At 37.6% G+C, this 15,202-nt stretch overlaps 1 protein-coding gene across 2 annotated transcripts in view; it reads left to right on the top strand.

The window, feature by feature from the left end:
- The window catches only part of TRAPPC8 (trafficking protein particle complex subunit 8), a 113,619-nt gene extending 100,799 nt beyond the window's left edge, over positions 1–12,820 (top strand). For both annotated transcript variants that reach the window (XM_054460307.2, XM_054460306.2), the window contains exons 27-29: positions 3,300–3,445; positions 10,601–10,690; positions 11,776–12,820. In XM_054460307.2, the coding sequence (XP_054316282.2) occupies positions 3,300–3,445; positions 10,601–10,690; positions 11,776–12,010 (471 nt within the window). In that variant the 3' untranslated portion in view covers positions 12,011–12,820. The remainder of the gene's footprint in view (positions 1–3,299; positions 3,446–10,600; positions 10,691–11,775) is intronic.
- Positions 12,821–15,202: the final 2,382 nt, after the last annotated feature.

The raw sequence follows: 15,202 nt of genomic DNA, 5'->3' as shown, positions 1-15,202 counted from the left end.
AAAATGGTCTAAAGAGCATTTCCTGTGAGTGTCATGTCAACACTCAAAATTTTTTGGATTTTGCAGCATTTCTGATTTCAGAGCGTTTCAGATTTTGTATCTTTGGATTTGGGCTGCTCATCCTGTATAAGTAAAGAAAGAAACTGTCCATCAGTAGGGGAGTCAGTCAGTTACAAAATTATAGAATAAAAAAAGACATTGCCAATATTCATCCAACCATTGTCATGGGATAAGTAGGTTCTGCTTACCCACATTAGTATTTGGTGTCTCTGTAGTTACATCTTCATTGTGCAGGTGATCAGCCTGATGCCAGTCAACATTTATGTTACCTCACTAATATCCCTTGTCTGATTTCATGCCTCACAATCAGTGTTCTGAAACTTTGCTTCCTGAGTAAGCTACCAACAGACACCCTGTGCACATTGGTCAGTTGGTAGCAAATTATATTTATCACTATACATTGGCATTCATCCACATTAACTGTGTTGTAGTGATTAACATCTCACCATTACTTAACTCTGAGAAAATAGTGAGATTAAATACCTGAGTCTATAAGGCCAAATGACAGACCTTGGACAAAGGTAAAATCACCAATATAAGTGTTATATTTTGAATCCTGTGAAAAGCTGGCAGCTAGCCCATACATACACCAAGATGATTGTGTACCAAGGGTATACTAGTCTTGTATTTGAATCTCTAATTGGCCAATCTAAATTTCCCTAAAGTCTGAAAGAAGCTGAGTGTGGTGGTACATGCCTTTAGTCCCAGCTGCATAGAAGACTGAGGTGGGAGGATTGCTTGAGGCCAGGAGTTCAAGACCAGCTTGGGCAACATAGCAAGACCCTGTCTCTTAAAGAAAACAAGTCTGAGATAGTTTATTTTTTTAAACAAATTTTAAAAACATTCAGCTAGAGAAAGTTATCTGATACTGGGGGATAAAGTAATCCACATAGGTAAGTAACAATAATAGATACCATTCATAAGGTATTTGGTATTTGTCAAGTGTTGGTTCACATCAGTACTTAAAATTACAAACTTGTGAGGTATAGGTAGAAGTCCTCATGATCTGAATCCTCTGTTTAGGCAACAGCAGGCATATAAAATTATAATTTTAAGTCATATGATTAGAAGAAGGAAAATTTAATTGCCAAAGCAGTATAGCACAGTAGTTCAAAATAGAACTGTATTTGTATATAATCTCTGCCACTTAAAAAAGATCTTCAGTTTTTTTTAACGTTTCTGAATTAATTTTCCTCTTTTTAAACATGCAAATACTTCCACCTACATCCCACATGTGAAGGCTATTACATTGTATCAGATAGTTTCTTTCTCTGGTTTCCCCTTAATCACATTTCTGTTCTCTTTTATATGCTCTGGTTTATCTGATTTTTAAAAATTTTTATTATAAAAGTAGTAATTTTTATTGCAAAAAGTAAAATATCCACAAGCTGTCAATTGGAAAGATAAAAAATTTAAAACAAAAAATCAAATATACAAATGAGAAAGCAAATTCTGATTTTCTTTTCTCTCCTCAGGGCTACTTTTTGAAGTTACCCATAATCAAGTTCCTTTTCTATTCCAGAAATGTTCCATGCTTATGCAAATATAAGCATTGGAATATATGTATTTTTAACATGCTGTTGAACTTTATTTGACTATATGATATTTTTGGTCAATTTTCATACATTTGTATATCATACCAGTTTCAAATATTTTGCTTTTTACATATTTTGTGGGATAGATTTCTGGAAATGAAATTTCTGGCCATATGATTATATGCTTGTCTATTACCGCTGACTAGGTTATAATCTTTTTTTGTTTGTGTTTTTTAAAATTTGTCTTTTTTTTTTTTTTTTTTTACCAGTAGCCATGGGGTGTTACTTGAATATAATATGGTTAATTTGTTACTTGTTAATGGGGTGAATCTGGAACCAGTGCCAGCTTTTATTATATTTCCAGCAAATTTAGCTCTTGCTTTTGCAACTGTGTGGATAAGGGGTCAGCAAACTTATACTGAAAAAGGCCAGGAAGTATTTTAGGATTTGCTCACCAGATTGACTGTGTCATAATACTCCTCATTTCTGTCATTGAAGTCCAGAAGCAGCCATAGACAGTATGTTAACAAATGGATGTGGCTGCGTTTCAATAAAACTTTACAAAAACAGGATGCAGGCTGGATTTAGCCCATGGGCTATGGTTTGCCAATTGCTGGTATAGATCAGAATCAAACTCGGCTATCAGAAAATTATAAATCAAATATTCTCCTGGGTGGTGAGGGAAAATAGAGAAAAAAAAAATAACCAAGAAAGAAAATAATAGTAGAAATGGGGATGTTTCTCTACGTTCATCTTTCTCTCTCTCTCACCCTCCCCTACTCCCTGCCTCCCTCCCTCCCTCTGTCTCTCTATTTATTTTGAGGCAGAGCCTCATTCTGTTGCCCAGGTTGGAGTGCAGTGGTGCAATCTGGGCTCACTACAACCTCCGCCTCCTGGGTTCAAGTGATTCTCCTGCCTCAGCCTCCTGAGTAGCTAGGATTACAGGTGTGTACCCCCACGCCTGGCTAATTTGTATAGTTTTAGTAGACAGGGTTTCACCATGTTGGCCAGGCTAGTCTCCAACTCCTGGCCTCAAGTGATCTGCCCGCCTCAGCCTCCCAAAGTGCTGGGATTACAGGCGTGAGCCACCCTGCCTGACCTCTGTTTTCATTAGGTGATAATGATTATTGAAATAGTCATAATGTGCCTGACAAATAGCTATGTTAATACTTTTTACGTGCATTTTAACCTTTAGCTAGTATAGTTGAAGCACTATAATCTATACAATGCAGCAGGATATTTTCAGAATGAAATATTAAACAGTTTTAGATTTTCAGCTATTAAAACAGGTGCTATGCAATCGAATGTCTGCAGTCCTAAGTCCTGTGCAGTATTATCAGATGGGAATCACAACAACCTTTGAAGTTATTACTGTCATGAACTTCTTTTTACATATGAAGAAATTATTAAAGTATTAAGTAACTTATCCAAGATCACAGAGCTAATATGTAAAGCTACTGAGATTCAAGTCTAACTCCAACAGGTAATAAGTGAGGAATGAATAAATGATTCCAGATACTGATTTTTTTATCCTAGATTATACTGCAAATGATAGCAGCTATTAGCTTAACAGCAGAAGAGTACTGTTCATGCATTATGTTATCTCTGCTGATTTTAACTTTTGTATGTATACACTATGCTTTTTTTTTTTTTTTAAACAAGGCAGTGTTTTTATTGTCATATGTTTTTTCTTTCTTTTCTCAGGAGCCACCGGAAATGGAACTATTGAAATTTTTCAGGCCAGAAAACATTACAGTTTCCTCAAGGCCATCAGTAGAGCAGCTTTCTAGTCTCATTAAAACGAGTCTTCACTACCCAGAATCATTTAATCATCCATTTCATCAAAAAAGGTTTGAGCTCTATTGGTTACCAAAATTTTCTACAACACACTGGCACATGTATTTGTTTCTTTCTTTTCTTTTGGCAGCGACATTAACCCAAATACTGAAGAGGAAATTTAGAATGTTTTTGAGTCTATAGAATACTTGAACTAAACAGTTCAAGTTTAGACAATATCAGTTATTTAAGATTTATTAAGTAAACTTCATGGCAAATGTGATACATTTGTAATTTTGGTAAATAGCTGGAATATATAAACCTCTAAAATTCTAAAAATAAGAAGTCCTGAATCAGGCAACACTTCAAAAGGTTGCCAGTTTTGCAAATAAAAGATGGAGAGAAGCCTATTAGAAACAATCTAAGTAATAATTGAAGGTATGAATTTTGGTGAAAACACCCTGGATGGGGATGGGGATGGGGATAGGATGGAATAGGACAGAAAGAGGATGGTGACCTGTGGAACAGTGACATCTGAGAAAGAAGCTAAGGAAAAAGAAGCCTATGAAGAAAACTGAAGAAAAAGAACTAATTAAAAAATTAGGAAGAAAAGACCAATAAAAAGAAACTATCTCAAAGGTTGAGTGAGAATAGTTCAAGAGAAGTGGTTAATAGTTTAAGATGCTACAGAAAGTTCAAATAGTAAATGGGCCAAAAGGTCATTGGATCTGACAGTAAGGAGATCATTCATGATTTTTGAGAAAAATGCCACTGTATAGGGGGTAGAACAGTATGACATCATAGGTTGAGAAGCGAATAGGAGGTAAGAAAGTAAAGATACTGCATTGACCATCCTTTCAAGAAACTGGGCTATGGAAAGGGATCAGGGAGTATCTGTTCTTACTAGTTAAGATATAGGCATGTTTGTGATCTTGAAGAAAATGATGAGATACAGGGAAAGTAACAAAATCCTTAGTAGATGGAAAGATAAGATACATGCACTGAAGAATGACAGGATTTGCTTTGCGCTAAAGAAGGGACCTTCTTACACGTTATGTAGGGCCTCCATTTTAGGGGGTAGTTATAAGAGCAAGGTTAGCTAATTAATCTAGGAGATAAGAGTAAAGGGTAGAGAATTTGAAAAAAGTGAAATTTTAGGATAGCTACTGAGAAGATGCTAGCTGAGGATGCATAGAAGGAGTATTGGGCAAAATTAAGACCTTGACAGTGACTTTAAGAGAAAAAATATTTTAAAAAGTAACTTAGAGCTGGGCATGGTGGTACCCACCTGTAGTTCCAGCTACTTGGGAGGCTGAGGCAGGAGGATCGCTTGAGCCCATTAGTTTGAGGCTACAGTCAGCTATGTTTGCACCATTGCACTCTAGCCTGGGCAAAACAGCAAGACCCTGTCTCTCTTTTTTTTTTTTTAAAGTGATTTTTTTTTTTTAACAAAGGTAACACCTAAATAATTATCTCTATAATCTTTGTATAAGTAGAATTATAGAGTATATTTGTATGTCTAGCTTCTTTCATTTAATACTATGTTAGTAAGAGTCAACCATTGCAGGAACCTGTAGAATTGATTTTCATTGCTTGTGAGTATGTTTGGATATACCAAAATTAGTTTACCTACTTAAGTGTTAATGGACTTTTAAAATATTTTATTTATTTTTTTCTTCTTCTTCTTTTTCTTTTTTTAAATTTTTCTGAGACAGAGTCACACACTGTCACCCAGGCTGGAGTGCAGTGATACGATCTTGGCTCACTGCAAACTCTGCCTCCCAGGTTCAAGTGATTCTCGTGCCTCAGCCTTTGAGTAGCTGGGATTACAGGCATGCACCATGCACCACCAGCTCAGCCAAATTTGGTATTTTTAGTAGAGATGAGGTTTCACCATGTTGGCCAGGCTGGTCTCAAATTCCTGGGCTCAGGCAGATTGCCTCAGCCTCCCAAAGTGCTGGGATTACAGGCGTGAGCCACCACGCTCATCTGTAGAATAGTTTCTGATTTGAACTATTTTGAATTCTGCTGTGAATATTCTACACCTTTCCTTGTACATATGTGCTTGCCTTTTTTTTTTTTTTTTTTTTTTTACATAGGAACTTTTCCAAAGTGGTTTTACTAATTTGCATATTCCAATAGCAGCATATGCGAATTCCTTCTGCTTGATACCTTCACCAGCACTTACTCTTGTTGGATCTTTAAAAAATTTTATACTAAGTTATTTTTTAAATACTTGTGGTCTTAAGTCTTTGTCATGGTCTTAATGTTGCCCAGTACTCATTCTTTGTTCCTTTCTCTGATACAGATGTGTGCAGGGTTCACCTGGGGAAATGTAAGAAATACTCAAGGATAGGCTGGGCGTGGTGGCTCACGCCCGTAATCCCAACACTTTGGGAGGCCGAGGCGGGCGGATCACGAGGTCAGGAGATCAAGACCATCCTGGCTAACACGGTGAAACCCCATCTCTACTAAAAATACAAAAAAATTAGCCAGGCGTGGTGGTGGGCACCTGTAGTCGCAGCTACTTGGGAGGCTGAGGCAGGAGAATGGCATGAATCCAGGAGGTGGAGCTTGCAGTGAGCTGAGATCGTGCCACTGCACTCCAGCCTGGGCAACAGAGCGAGACTCTGTCTCAAAAAAAAAAAAAAAAAAAAAATACTGAAAGATGCTTCATTCAGTCCTACCCCCAGAGGTTCCAGTTCGATTGGCCCAGAGTAGGGGTTGGCATCTGGATTTTCTTAAATTCTCCAGGTGATCCTAATATGCAACCATAAGTGAAAATAAAAATGTTTGTGTTTTATCCTTATTGAACCTTTTGATTCTGTGATTCATTTTAACCCACTTCTACTTCAGCTCTGTTTATTAAACCTGTTCTGCTTCATGTACTTTCTGAATATCCTTGGTGCTTCTTTTTAACCTTAGTGGTTAAACCTTTGCCGCATTTAGAGGCTAGGATGTTTAGGAGTTCTCTACATCATTCTACTTAGGGGTTAAAAACCCTATAGAATCTATGTGTAACAGGAAACTTTTGATCAAACTAAAGTAGAAGAGTGGGTTAAATGAAGCATTCCAAAATGAAAACTCGGCATGGAAGTATGTGAAAACAAGGCAGGTTCAAGGATAAAATGTGGCAGTTTTCTCCTTGGCTGCACGTTAGAATCACTTGGGAATTTCTGAAATTTCCAATGCTTGGGCTGATTCAATCAGATTCTCTGGAAGCAGGGTACAGGCATCTCTAGTTTTACAATGTCTTCAGATAATACCCATGTCCATCTCTATTAGTCATTGTTGCCACAATAATGCTTCATAACAGACCATTTCAGAAATCAGTAGCTTATAACAAAGCATTTATTTCCATACTCATGGGTCTGCCAGTTGATAATTTGGCTGAAGCTGTGCTTTGGTCTGTGTGCTGTTTGGATTTGGCACCTGAAGAAACTTGGGTTCCCGTCTGTGCCACATATATTTTGGGCCCAGTCCAAAGGAGCAGCTGCTACCTAGAATATGTTCTGGTGGCATGTCTCCGGAGTATAACAAGTGAGCCAAATTGCAAAAGCACATTTAAGACTTTTGCTTGCATCAGAAGATGTTAATATTTCATTGACCAAATAGCCTCACTTCCATAATCAACAAGGATGATTCACAGTCCCACAGTGGGAGTGAATAACTGCTAAGCAGTACTCACAGTTACCACAGTAACCAAGGTTGAGAACCATTGAAATGAAGGATCAAGTGATTGGGTGTCCGTGTAAAACTCAAAAACAGATGAGAGAGTATAATTGAGAAAGCTAGAGAGATGGGAGATGGTGGTCAGAGTGGGGTGACCGAGTATTATGTTAGGGATAGTTGTCTAATGTGATGGGAAAAAATTTCATGGTTTGGTCATGGAAGTTGTGTGGCTGAGTTGTGAATAGTACTGAAGATTATGGAGATGATAGGTCCAGGATTTGGGAAGGTGTTGAATAGGTCATATACCTAGACAGTGAAGTTGTCCAAAATGATGACAAGACTTGGAGTTGAAGGAAGAAAACAAACTTCCCTGACATTTTTAAAATTATGCCAACAGATAGTACAGAAGAGGGTAGCCAGAGAGTAGTGTCTTACTAGGTGTATGCTTCTGCTTGATTGATACAGCAGATGAATTCACTAATGGGAGGTGAAGCAGATGTTCAAACTACACGTGCTTCATCTTTACCTCAAATATTTCAAAATATCCATTTCTTCCCCTTTCCCCAAAGAATTCTCACTGTACCGAGTTACTGTCACTGTGTTAGTTTGTTAGAATGGGAACAGAAAAAAGAATACAAACCTTAAGGTAGTTTATGACGAAAGAGTGGAGGCATCTTTACAGGAGGGGTAGTAGGAAGAAATCATTAAGAACTACATCAGCCACCCCAAGGTATGGAAGATGTTGGAAGAAATACAGCATCTATTGTTGAGAGGACGATACAGTTAAAGGTAGATGTAGAAACACAAAGAGAAGAGATGGAGGATACAGGGAAGCATTCTTAATTTAATGGGGGTTTCAGAAAACAAGTAGAAATGTGAGGAAATGGGACAGTAGGAGGTTTGGTCATGGTAGTGGGACACAGAGCAGTAGAGGTATGAGAATAGAAGAAAGAATAGGTGACAGGAGATAACAAAGATAAAATCATACTATGTTTAGCTGCCATGAGCATAAATTGTTATATTAAATAATGTTTATGGAGCTTTTGAACATGTACTAGTCACCATTCTCAGCACTTAACATGTTTTACCTAATCATCACAACAAACCCAAGAGGTAGAATCAATTATTATTCTTTGGAGTTCACAGTTGAGAAAACTGAGGTACAGGTAGCAGTCTGACTCTAGAGCCCAGCTTTTTCATTGGGTGCAGTGGTGGGAGAATAGTTGTCAGAACTTTGATTTCTCAGCCCTGTTTGTGGTTCATTAGATTAGCATTTTAGAAAAACTATTGTGTAAAGCAGTTTTCAAAATGTGGTCCCAAGACCGGACCCAGTGGCACACACCTGTAATCCCAGCACTTTGGGAGGCCAAGGCGGGCGGATCACCTGAGACCAGGAGTTCAAGACCAGCCTAGTCAACATGGTGAAACCCCATCTCTACTAAACAATAAAAAAAATTAGCTGGGTGTGGTGGCGAGCGCCTGTAATCCCAGCTACTTGGGAGGCTGAGGCAGAATAGCTTGAACCTGGGAAGCAGAGGGTACAGTGAGCCAAGATCGTGCCACTGCACTCCAGCCTGGGCAACAAGAGCAAAACTCCATCTCAAAGAATAAATAAATAAACAACAACAACAACAACCAAAATGTGGTCCCAGACCAGGAGTATTAGTATTAGTATCATCTGGGAACTTAGAAATGTAATTTCTTCTTTTTCTTTTTCTTTTTTTTTCTTTTTTTTTTTTAAATTGAGATGGAGTCTCGCTCTGTCGCCCAGGCTCGAGTGCAAGCTCCACCTCCCGGGTTCGTGCCATTCTTCTGCCTCAGCCTCCCGAGTAACTGGGACTATAGGCATCTGCCACCACGCCCGGCTAATTTTTGTATTCTTAGTAAAGATGGGGTTTCACCATGTTAGCCAGGATTATCTCGATCTCCTGACCTCGTGATCCGCCCGCCTCGGTCTCCCAAAATGCTGGGATTACAAGCACAAGCCCCCATGCCCAGCCTAGAAATGCAATTTTTGGGCCACACCGAAGACCTATGGAATCAGAATCTCTGAGATTAGGCCCAGCAGGTTTTTTTTAACAAGTTTGCCAGGTATTTCTGGTGCATACTCAAGTGTGAGAAACATGATTAAATAATAGATTGCATCGTGGTGCTAATTAAGAGGCTCTTGCAGTAAAATGAGACATGAGACTTGAACTTGTAAGAAAAATGAGATATAGTGAAGTAACCAGGTTCCAGAGATGTGTGGGTGAGAGAATTGGCAGGAATTTGTGAAGAACATTGGGAGTGGAGGTTAGTGAGTGTTAGGAGGAATCAGTATGATAACTTACAGTTTGCTGGGGTAGATGGGGGTGCTCTTCACTGGAATGAAGATGATGAGTTTCACTTTGGACCAGGAGATATCCAGATGTTCACATTTCTTCCTCTACTAGAAGCATTTGGATAAGGTACAAAGAATTTGACATTTGAGGATCAAATGGGAACAGAATAGCATAAGTTCCTGAATTTTTACTTTGGGCTACAAATTATGCAGTTGGAACTTAATTTAATGAGATGCTTCAGACTGACTGGACACCTACCCAGTAGTCTTTGTTGCCCTTCTTGCCACATGAGAAGTTTGTGGGGGAAGTTAGGGCATAGCACCAGTACAACCTGGTATGTTTTTTAAATCATCTTAGTTTTTGTTTAGGGAAACCTGTGACGTTTAAGTATTGTTTAAAAAGTATTTCTCAGTAAGAAGATATAAAGTTTCTGAAAGTATAAAATATATTATCTGGGCAGAATTTAAAAGTTAATGTGTATGAACTTATACGGTTACTATTTTTTCTTCTTTACTATCTTTGTGTTTATAGAGTAAAAGGTAGCTAATAGTATATAACCCTGCTTCATTTGTACATATGTTATATTTATTTCTTGCATTCTTGATTTGAAATCTGTACCACTCTATTCACATGTCCTCTTCTATCACTGCCTTTTTTCCTATGCTTTAGTAATTTATTAGTTATAACATGGTATCAGAAACTAGGCTACTTGAGCAAAATGTATCCACTCGAAAGGAATTTCCTCATAACTATATAGAAATCATTATCATATTCTTCAAAACATGATGTTGTGCAAATTTGATAGAAAAACAAATGTCAGTCTAGGCCAAGTTCTCAAAATTAAGTAATTTTTAATAAGCACAAAGACAACAGTATTAGTTGTTGGCATTTTCATGGTTTACTTTTTCTTCATTGATCTAAGTTGAGATTTTGTTTTTCATTTTGTGAAATATCTAGAAACATTTTAGTTGTTTTTAGAAGATGAACTGTAATGAAAATAAAATAGTTCTGTGAATGTATATATTCTGATATTTAATATTGTCATTGTATTAATATATTTTTTATTTACAATATAATTTGTCTTGAGTGATTTTGGAACTTGAGCTTTTTCCTTCTTGAATCTGATTGTTTTTAAGGAGCTTATGCTCTGTTACATATTCTTAAGTGTTATTTTCAGGAAAATTGCTTTTAAGAAGAAAAAAATATATAACTTTTTTGTTTATGTTTCTTCCATAGCCTTTGTTTAGTACCAGTCACTCTTTTACTTTCCAATTGTTCTAAGGCTGATGTAGATGTCATAGTTGATCTTCGGCATAAAACAACAAGGTAAAGATTTGTTTAGTGCAAGGTTATTTGATTTGGGAGCAATTTAATATTTTGAAATTATGCAAATAATTACCTAACATGGATAAGAAAGTTACCCAAGCTTGTCCTGTTTTTTTGTTTGGTAATATAGAAGGCTTACAGATGTGTTACAGAGGTTTTAAATATTAAAGATTTTTTTTTTCTTGATTATAAAATAGTACTTAACAACAAAAAAAATCCAGATCCACAATCCCACATCAGATACTCCTAGAGCCAGATGCTTTTGGGAATTCAGAAATTTTAGAATTTTTGGAAAAATACTATAAAGCGTATACTTAATATTTTTGTATAACACCCCAAACAGGATCTGGGACAGTTCTCTGAAATCCAAACACACACCTATATATGTGATTTTGTGTATCATAAATTTATTAAGACTTTATTGGGTACTGGGTTGTTTTCCATTTTTCAATATTATAAACAGTTTCAATATTATAAGCATTCATGTACAGACACTTATATATGGCTAACTAAGGAGTTTGAAATCAAGTTCCAACATATACTAACTCTTATGGGCATTAAATGAAATAATCCACTCTTAGCATTGTGCCTAGAAAATAGTAACTATTAAATAATAAATGTTAGCTGTTATAGTAATGATGTTGCTATTATTAATAAACAGTTGGCTTCATAAAATAATTTTTAGAAATAGAATTGTTAGATGAAAGGGATGTTTGTTTTCTTCTTGAGATGGAGTCTTGCTCTCTCATGGGCTGGAGTGCAATGGTGCAATCTCAGCTCACTGCAACCTCCGCCTCCCAGGTTCAAGCGATTCTCCTGCCGCAGCCTCCTGAGTAGCTGGGATTACAGGCATGCACCACCACACCTGGCTAATTTTGTATTTTTAGTAGAGATGGGGCTTCATTATGTTGGTAGGCTGGTCTTGAACTCCTGACCTCAGGTGATCCACCTGCCTCGGCCTCCCAAAGTGCTGGGATTACAGGCGTGAGCCACCGCACCCAGCTGAAAGGGATATGTTAATGTGACTTTGGGAAAAAAATTAAAAAGAAAAAAATCCTGCAACTTACATTTTCCTCCTCCCTTAGTCCAGAAGCACTGGAAATCCATGGATCATTCACGTGGCTTGGACAAACACAGTATAAACTTCAACTTAAAAGCCAGGAGATTCACAGTCTGCAGCTGAAAGCGTGCTTTGTTCATACAGGTGTTTATAACCTTGGAACTCCTAGGGTATTTGCCAAGTTATCGGACCAAGTAACAGTGTTTGAAACAAGTCAGCAGAATTCCATGCCTGCCCTGATCATCATCAATAATGTGTGACAACTTGGAAATTTGTACTGAAATCCACAATAATCAGTTTTTGCTGGATGGGTTTTACAGCAGTATTTGATATACCTAACTTGTTATGGAGGTTGATTGATATCTGATCCCTGCAAAATACTTTGACTTGTCATTTTGTTGATGATGCAAAGCACGTTGGACTGAGAATACTTATATTCTTTTTCTGTATTTCTTTAAACCCTGAGAATAATTTACATGCTCATAATACAGGATATCAGCATATCTGTGCACCTTATTAAGCCCCATCTTAAGAAAACACAAAGTCTAAGTCTGCTGTTACAACTTGTCAATGGTATATGAATATTAGATGATTCTGAGAAAGGAAAGGCCTTGTTGGCAGTACTTCTGTTAAGCCATTAGTCTCTAAATTCCAGCTTTACTGTGAAGTTCCATAGAGTGTTAAATACAAATTTTCCTGTCTTGCTTCACACAGTTCCTTAAAATCAGTTTTGAACTTTGGTCATAGAGTCTTCATATTTCAGTATCTGGTGGTCCCTATGACTTATACATAACTTTGTAAAAAGAAAAAAATTTTTTTCTGATGCTTTGAATATAGTTTTGAAAGGAGTTTTGACTTTTTTCCCCTGATTCATCTCAGTATAGAGTGCACTATTTCACAATACGATTTTTGTCATTAAAATTACCATATTCTTTATTATATAACGTTAACAATTGAGTTGATCTGTTTAAAATATAAATCTCAAGTTAATTAAAAATAAGCTTTTCAAAAATGTATTATATTTATAACAAATGTACTGTAAATAGAATAAAGACATGCTATTCACTGTATAGCGTATTAGTATCTGCTGATTAGAAAGTCTGGTTTCAAAATATCTTTTTATTCAGAGAATGGGCATTTGGACATAAGAAATTTCAATTCAGCCCTGCTGCAGATAGAGAAATGGGAGCAAGGGTGTTTCAAATGAATATCTCTTGTCATTGGAGAAGGAGGGAAGACAGGGTGTAGGAGTGAGTGGCAGGGAGTACAAGAGCCAGCTCAGCCAAGTCTGGAGCAGATGGGGTCCTTGTGCCGTTGACAGCTACCATGGATTGTTCCAGTCTCAATCTCCGCACTAATCAGAGCAGACTGCACCAAAGTGGGGAGAGATCAAAAGAGCCCGTTTTCAGACTGAAGATTCCAAACCTGCACTTGGAACAACTCTTCTTGAGAGAGGGCTGGCTAGTCTGTGTGCCTCTCTGCAACTGCTGCTTATGCTTCTGGATCTTAAGTGGGTCTCTGGCTTCTCAGCTCCTTCCACTCTGTGTCTTAGCAGGTGTGGGACAAGTTGGAGAGGAAGGTCACATTCTAAGGACACTCATTTCCTTCTTGAGAGTTTAGGGCCATGAGCTTATAAAAAAGTCTGAGGAGGAAAGACAAGCATGAGAAGGAGGCATAATCACAGTGGTATCTCATATTTAAACCACTCAGCTGAATATTAAATTGAACCGATTGTTAGACACTAATAAAAAAATGAAACCATATAAACCTACAACAATATATTAAAAATAAAGGTAATAAAGCACTCAAAATTACTTCCTAAATATTACTCAGGATTATTTATGTCTATTGCATCTGTATCCTGGAAATACTACATAATGGTGTTTCTGCTCATCTCTTGCCAACCCTGCATTCAGTGACTTGCTGGTAGCTTGAAATCAATGATAGTAGAATGTTTACCTCAGGAAAACTGGCAAATGCTACACACCAGGGCTTGACTTACTTATTTTTGTTGTCTACGCTAGACCTAAGAAAGTGATGGAGCAAATGTTAGTGATGCATATTTAAAATGTTGCATATTTGTAGCTGTAACGAGTAGCACAAATAGTTTAGGAAAACATTCCTGCAGTATCTGAAAAGTGTTACCCAGTTCAACAAAGAAGTTGCCTGTATCACTGATGAACTAGTGAAGATCCAACATGTGTTTTCTCACTTCCTCTTCCTTGTTAATGTAAACAAAAATATCAACCAGCATTCATACTAAAATTATTCTCGCTTATCAATTGCAACATAGGTTGGTTTTCTATACAAGAGCTCAGCAAAAATCAAAGAAACTACTCTGAGAGGCCGGGTGCGGTGGCTCACGCCTGTAATCCCAGCACTTTGGGAGGCCGAGGCGGGCAGATCACGAGGTCAGGAGATTGAGACCATCCTGGCTAACACGGTGAAACCCCGTCTCTACCAAAAATGCAAAAAAATTAGCCAGACGCGGTGGCGGGCACCTGTAGTCCCAGCTACTCGGGAGGCTGAGGCAGGAGAATGGCGTGAACCCAGGAGGCGGAGCTTGCAGTGAGCCGAGATCGCGCCACTGCACTCCAGCCTGGGCGAAAGAGCGAGACTCTGCCTCAAAAAAAAAAAATAAATAAAAAGAAACTACTCAGAATCAATTGGCTTTTTGGAATTTACAATAAAGAGTATTGCATATTTTATTGTTACTTGTAAAGTGTATGCTACACAAACTTTAGCAGTTTAAAAGATTTTTTTCCCCTGGAGAATAATTTGATAAACATTCATCAGGATACCTCTGGGCGTAGACCATGAGAAATGTTCCGACATCTACGTTGCAGCTGGTCAAGAACTAAGGTATCTTATGGAATCTTCCAGCTTTTAGAACCTAGTGGAGCAGTGGTTCTCAAAATGTAGGAGGAGCATAATCATTAGGTAGTTACTAAAAATGTATAATACCAGAGGTTCTACCTTCTGAACCCAATTTTGTTGGTCTGGTTTGGGGATGAAACTTTGTTTTTGTTGTAATTTCCTTTTGTTTTCGTTTGTTGTTTTTAAATCTTGGGATTTTAACAAGCCCCGGTTCTGAAGAAAGGATCTGCATAGTACACTTTGGGAAACATTGTCCCAGGAGGCCTGAGAAGCACTTTATAAGGTCGATTAAATTGTCAGGCACATCATGGAAATGTCAATCTTTAAAAGTTCTCGGTAGCTAGGCCAGTGTTTTAAACACATGCCCCTAAGATACGGCGATTTGTTCAAAGACTGCTTTTCTACTTCAGGGATATTGAAATGAAAATTGAGTTTCTAGTAGCGCATTTGTTCAGTTAGGTTAAACACTTGATACGGCTAGGGTTGACAATCCCAGCCTGCCTATCAGTTTTACTGTTTCTTGGCTTTTGATCAGAACTATGAACTCTTTCTTACCAAGCTTTTGGTGTTGGTTG

Source organism: Pongo pygmaeus, chromosome 17 (genome assembly GCF_028885625.2).
Source record: "Pongo pygmaeus isolate AG05252 chromosome 17, NHGRI_mPonPyg2-v2.0_pri, whole genome shotgun sequence".
Lineage (NCBI taxonomy): Eukaryota > Metazoa > Chordata > Mammalia > Primates > Hominidae > Pongo > Pongo pygmaeus.
This window is presented reverse-complemented; position numbering and strand designations above follow the sequence as displayed.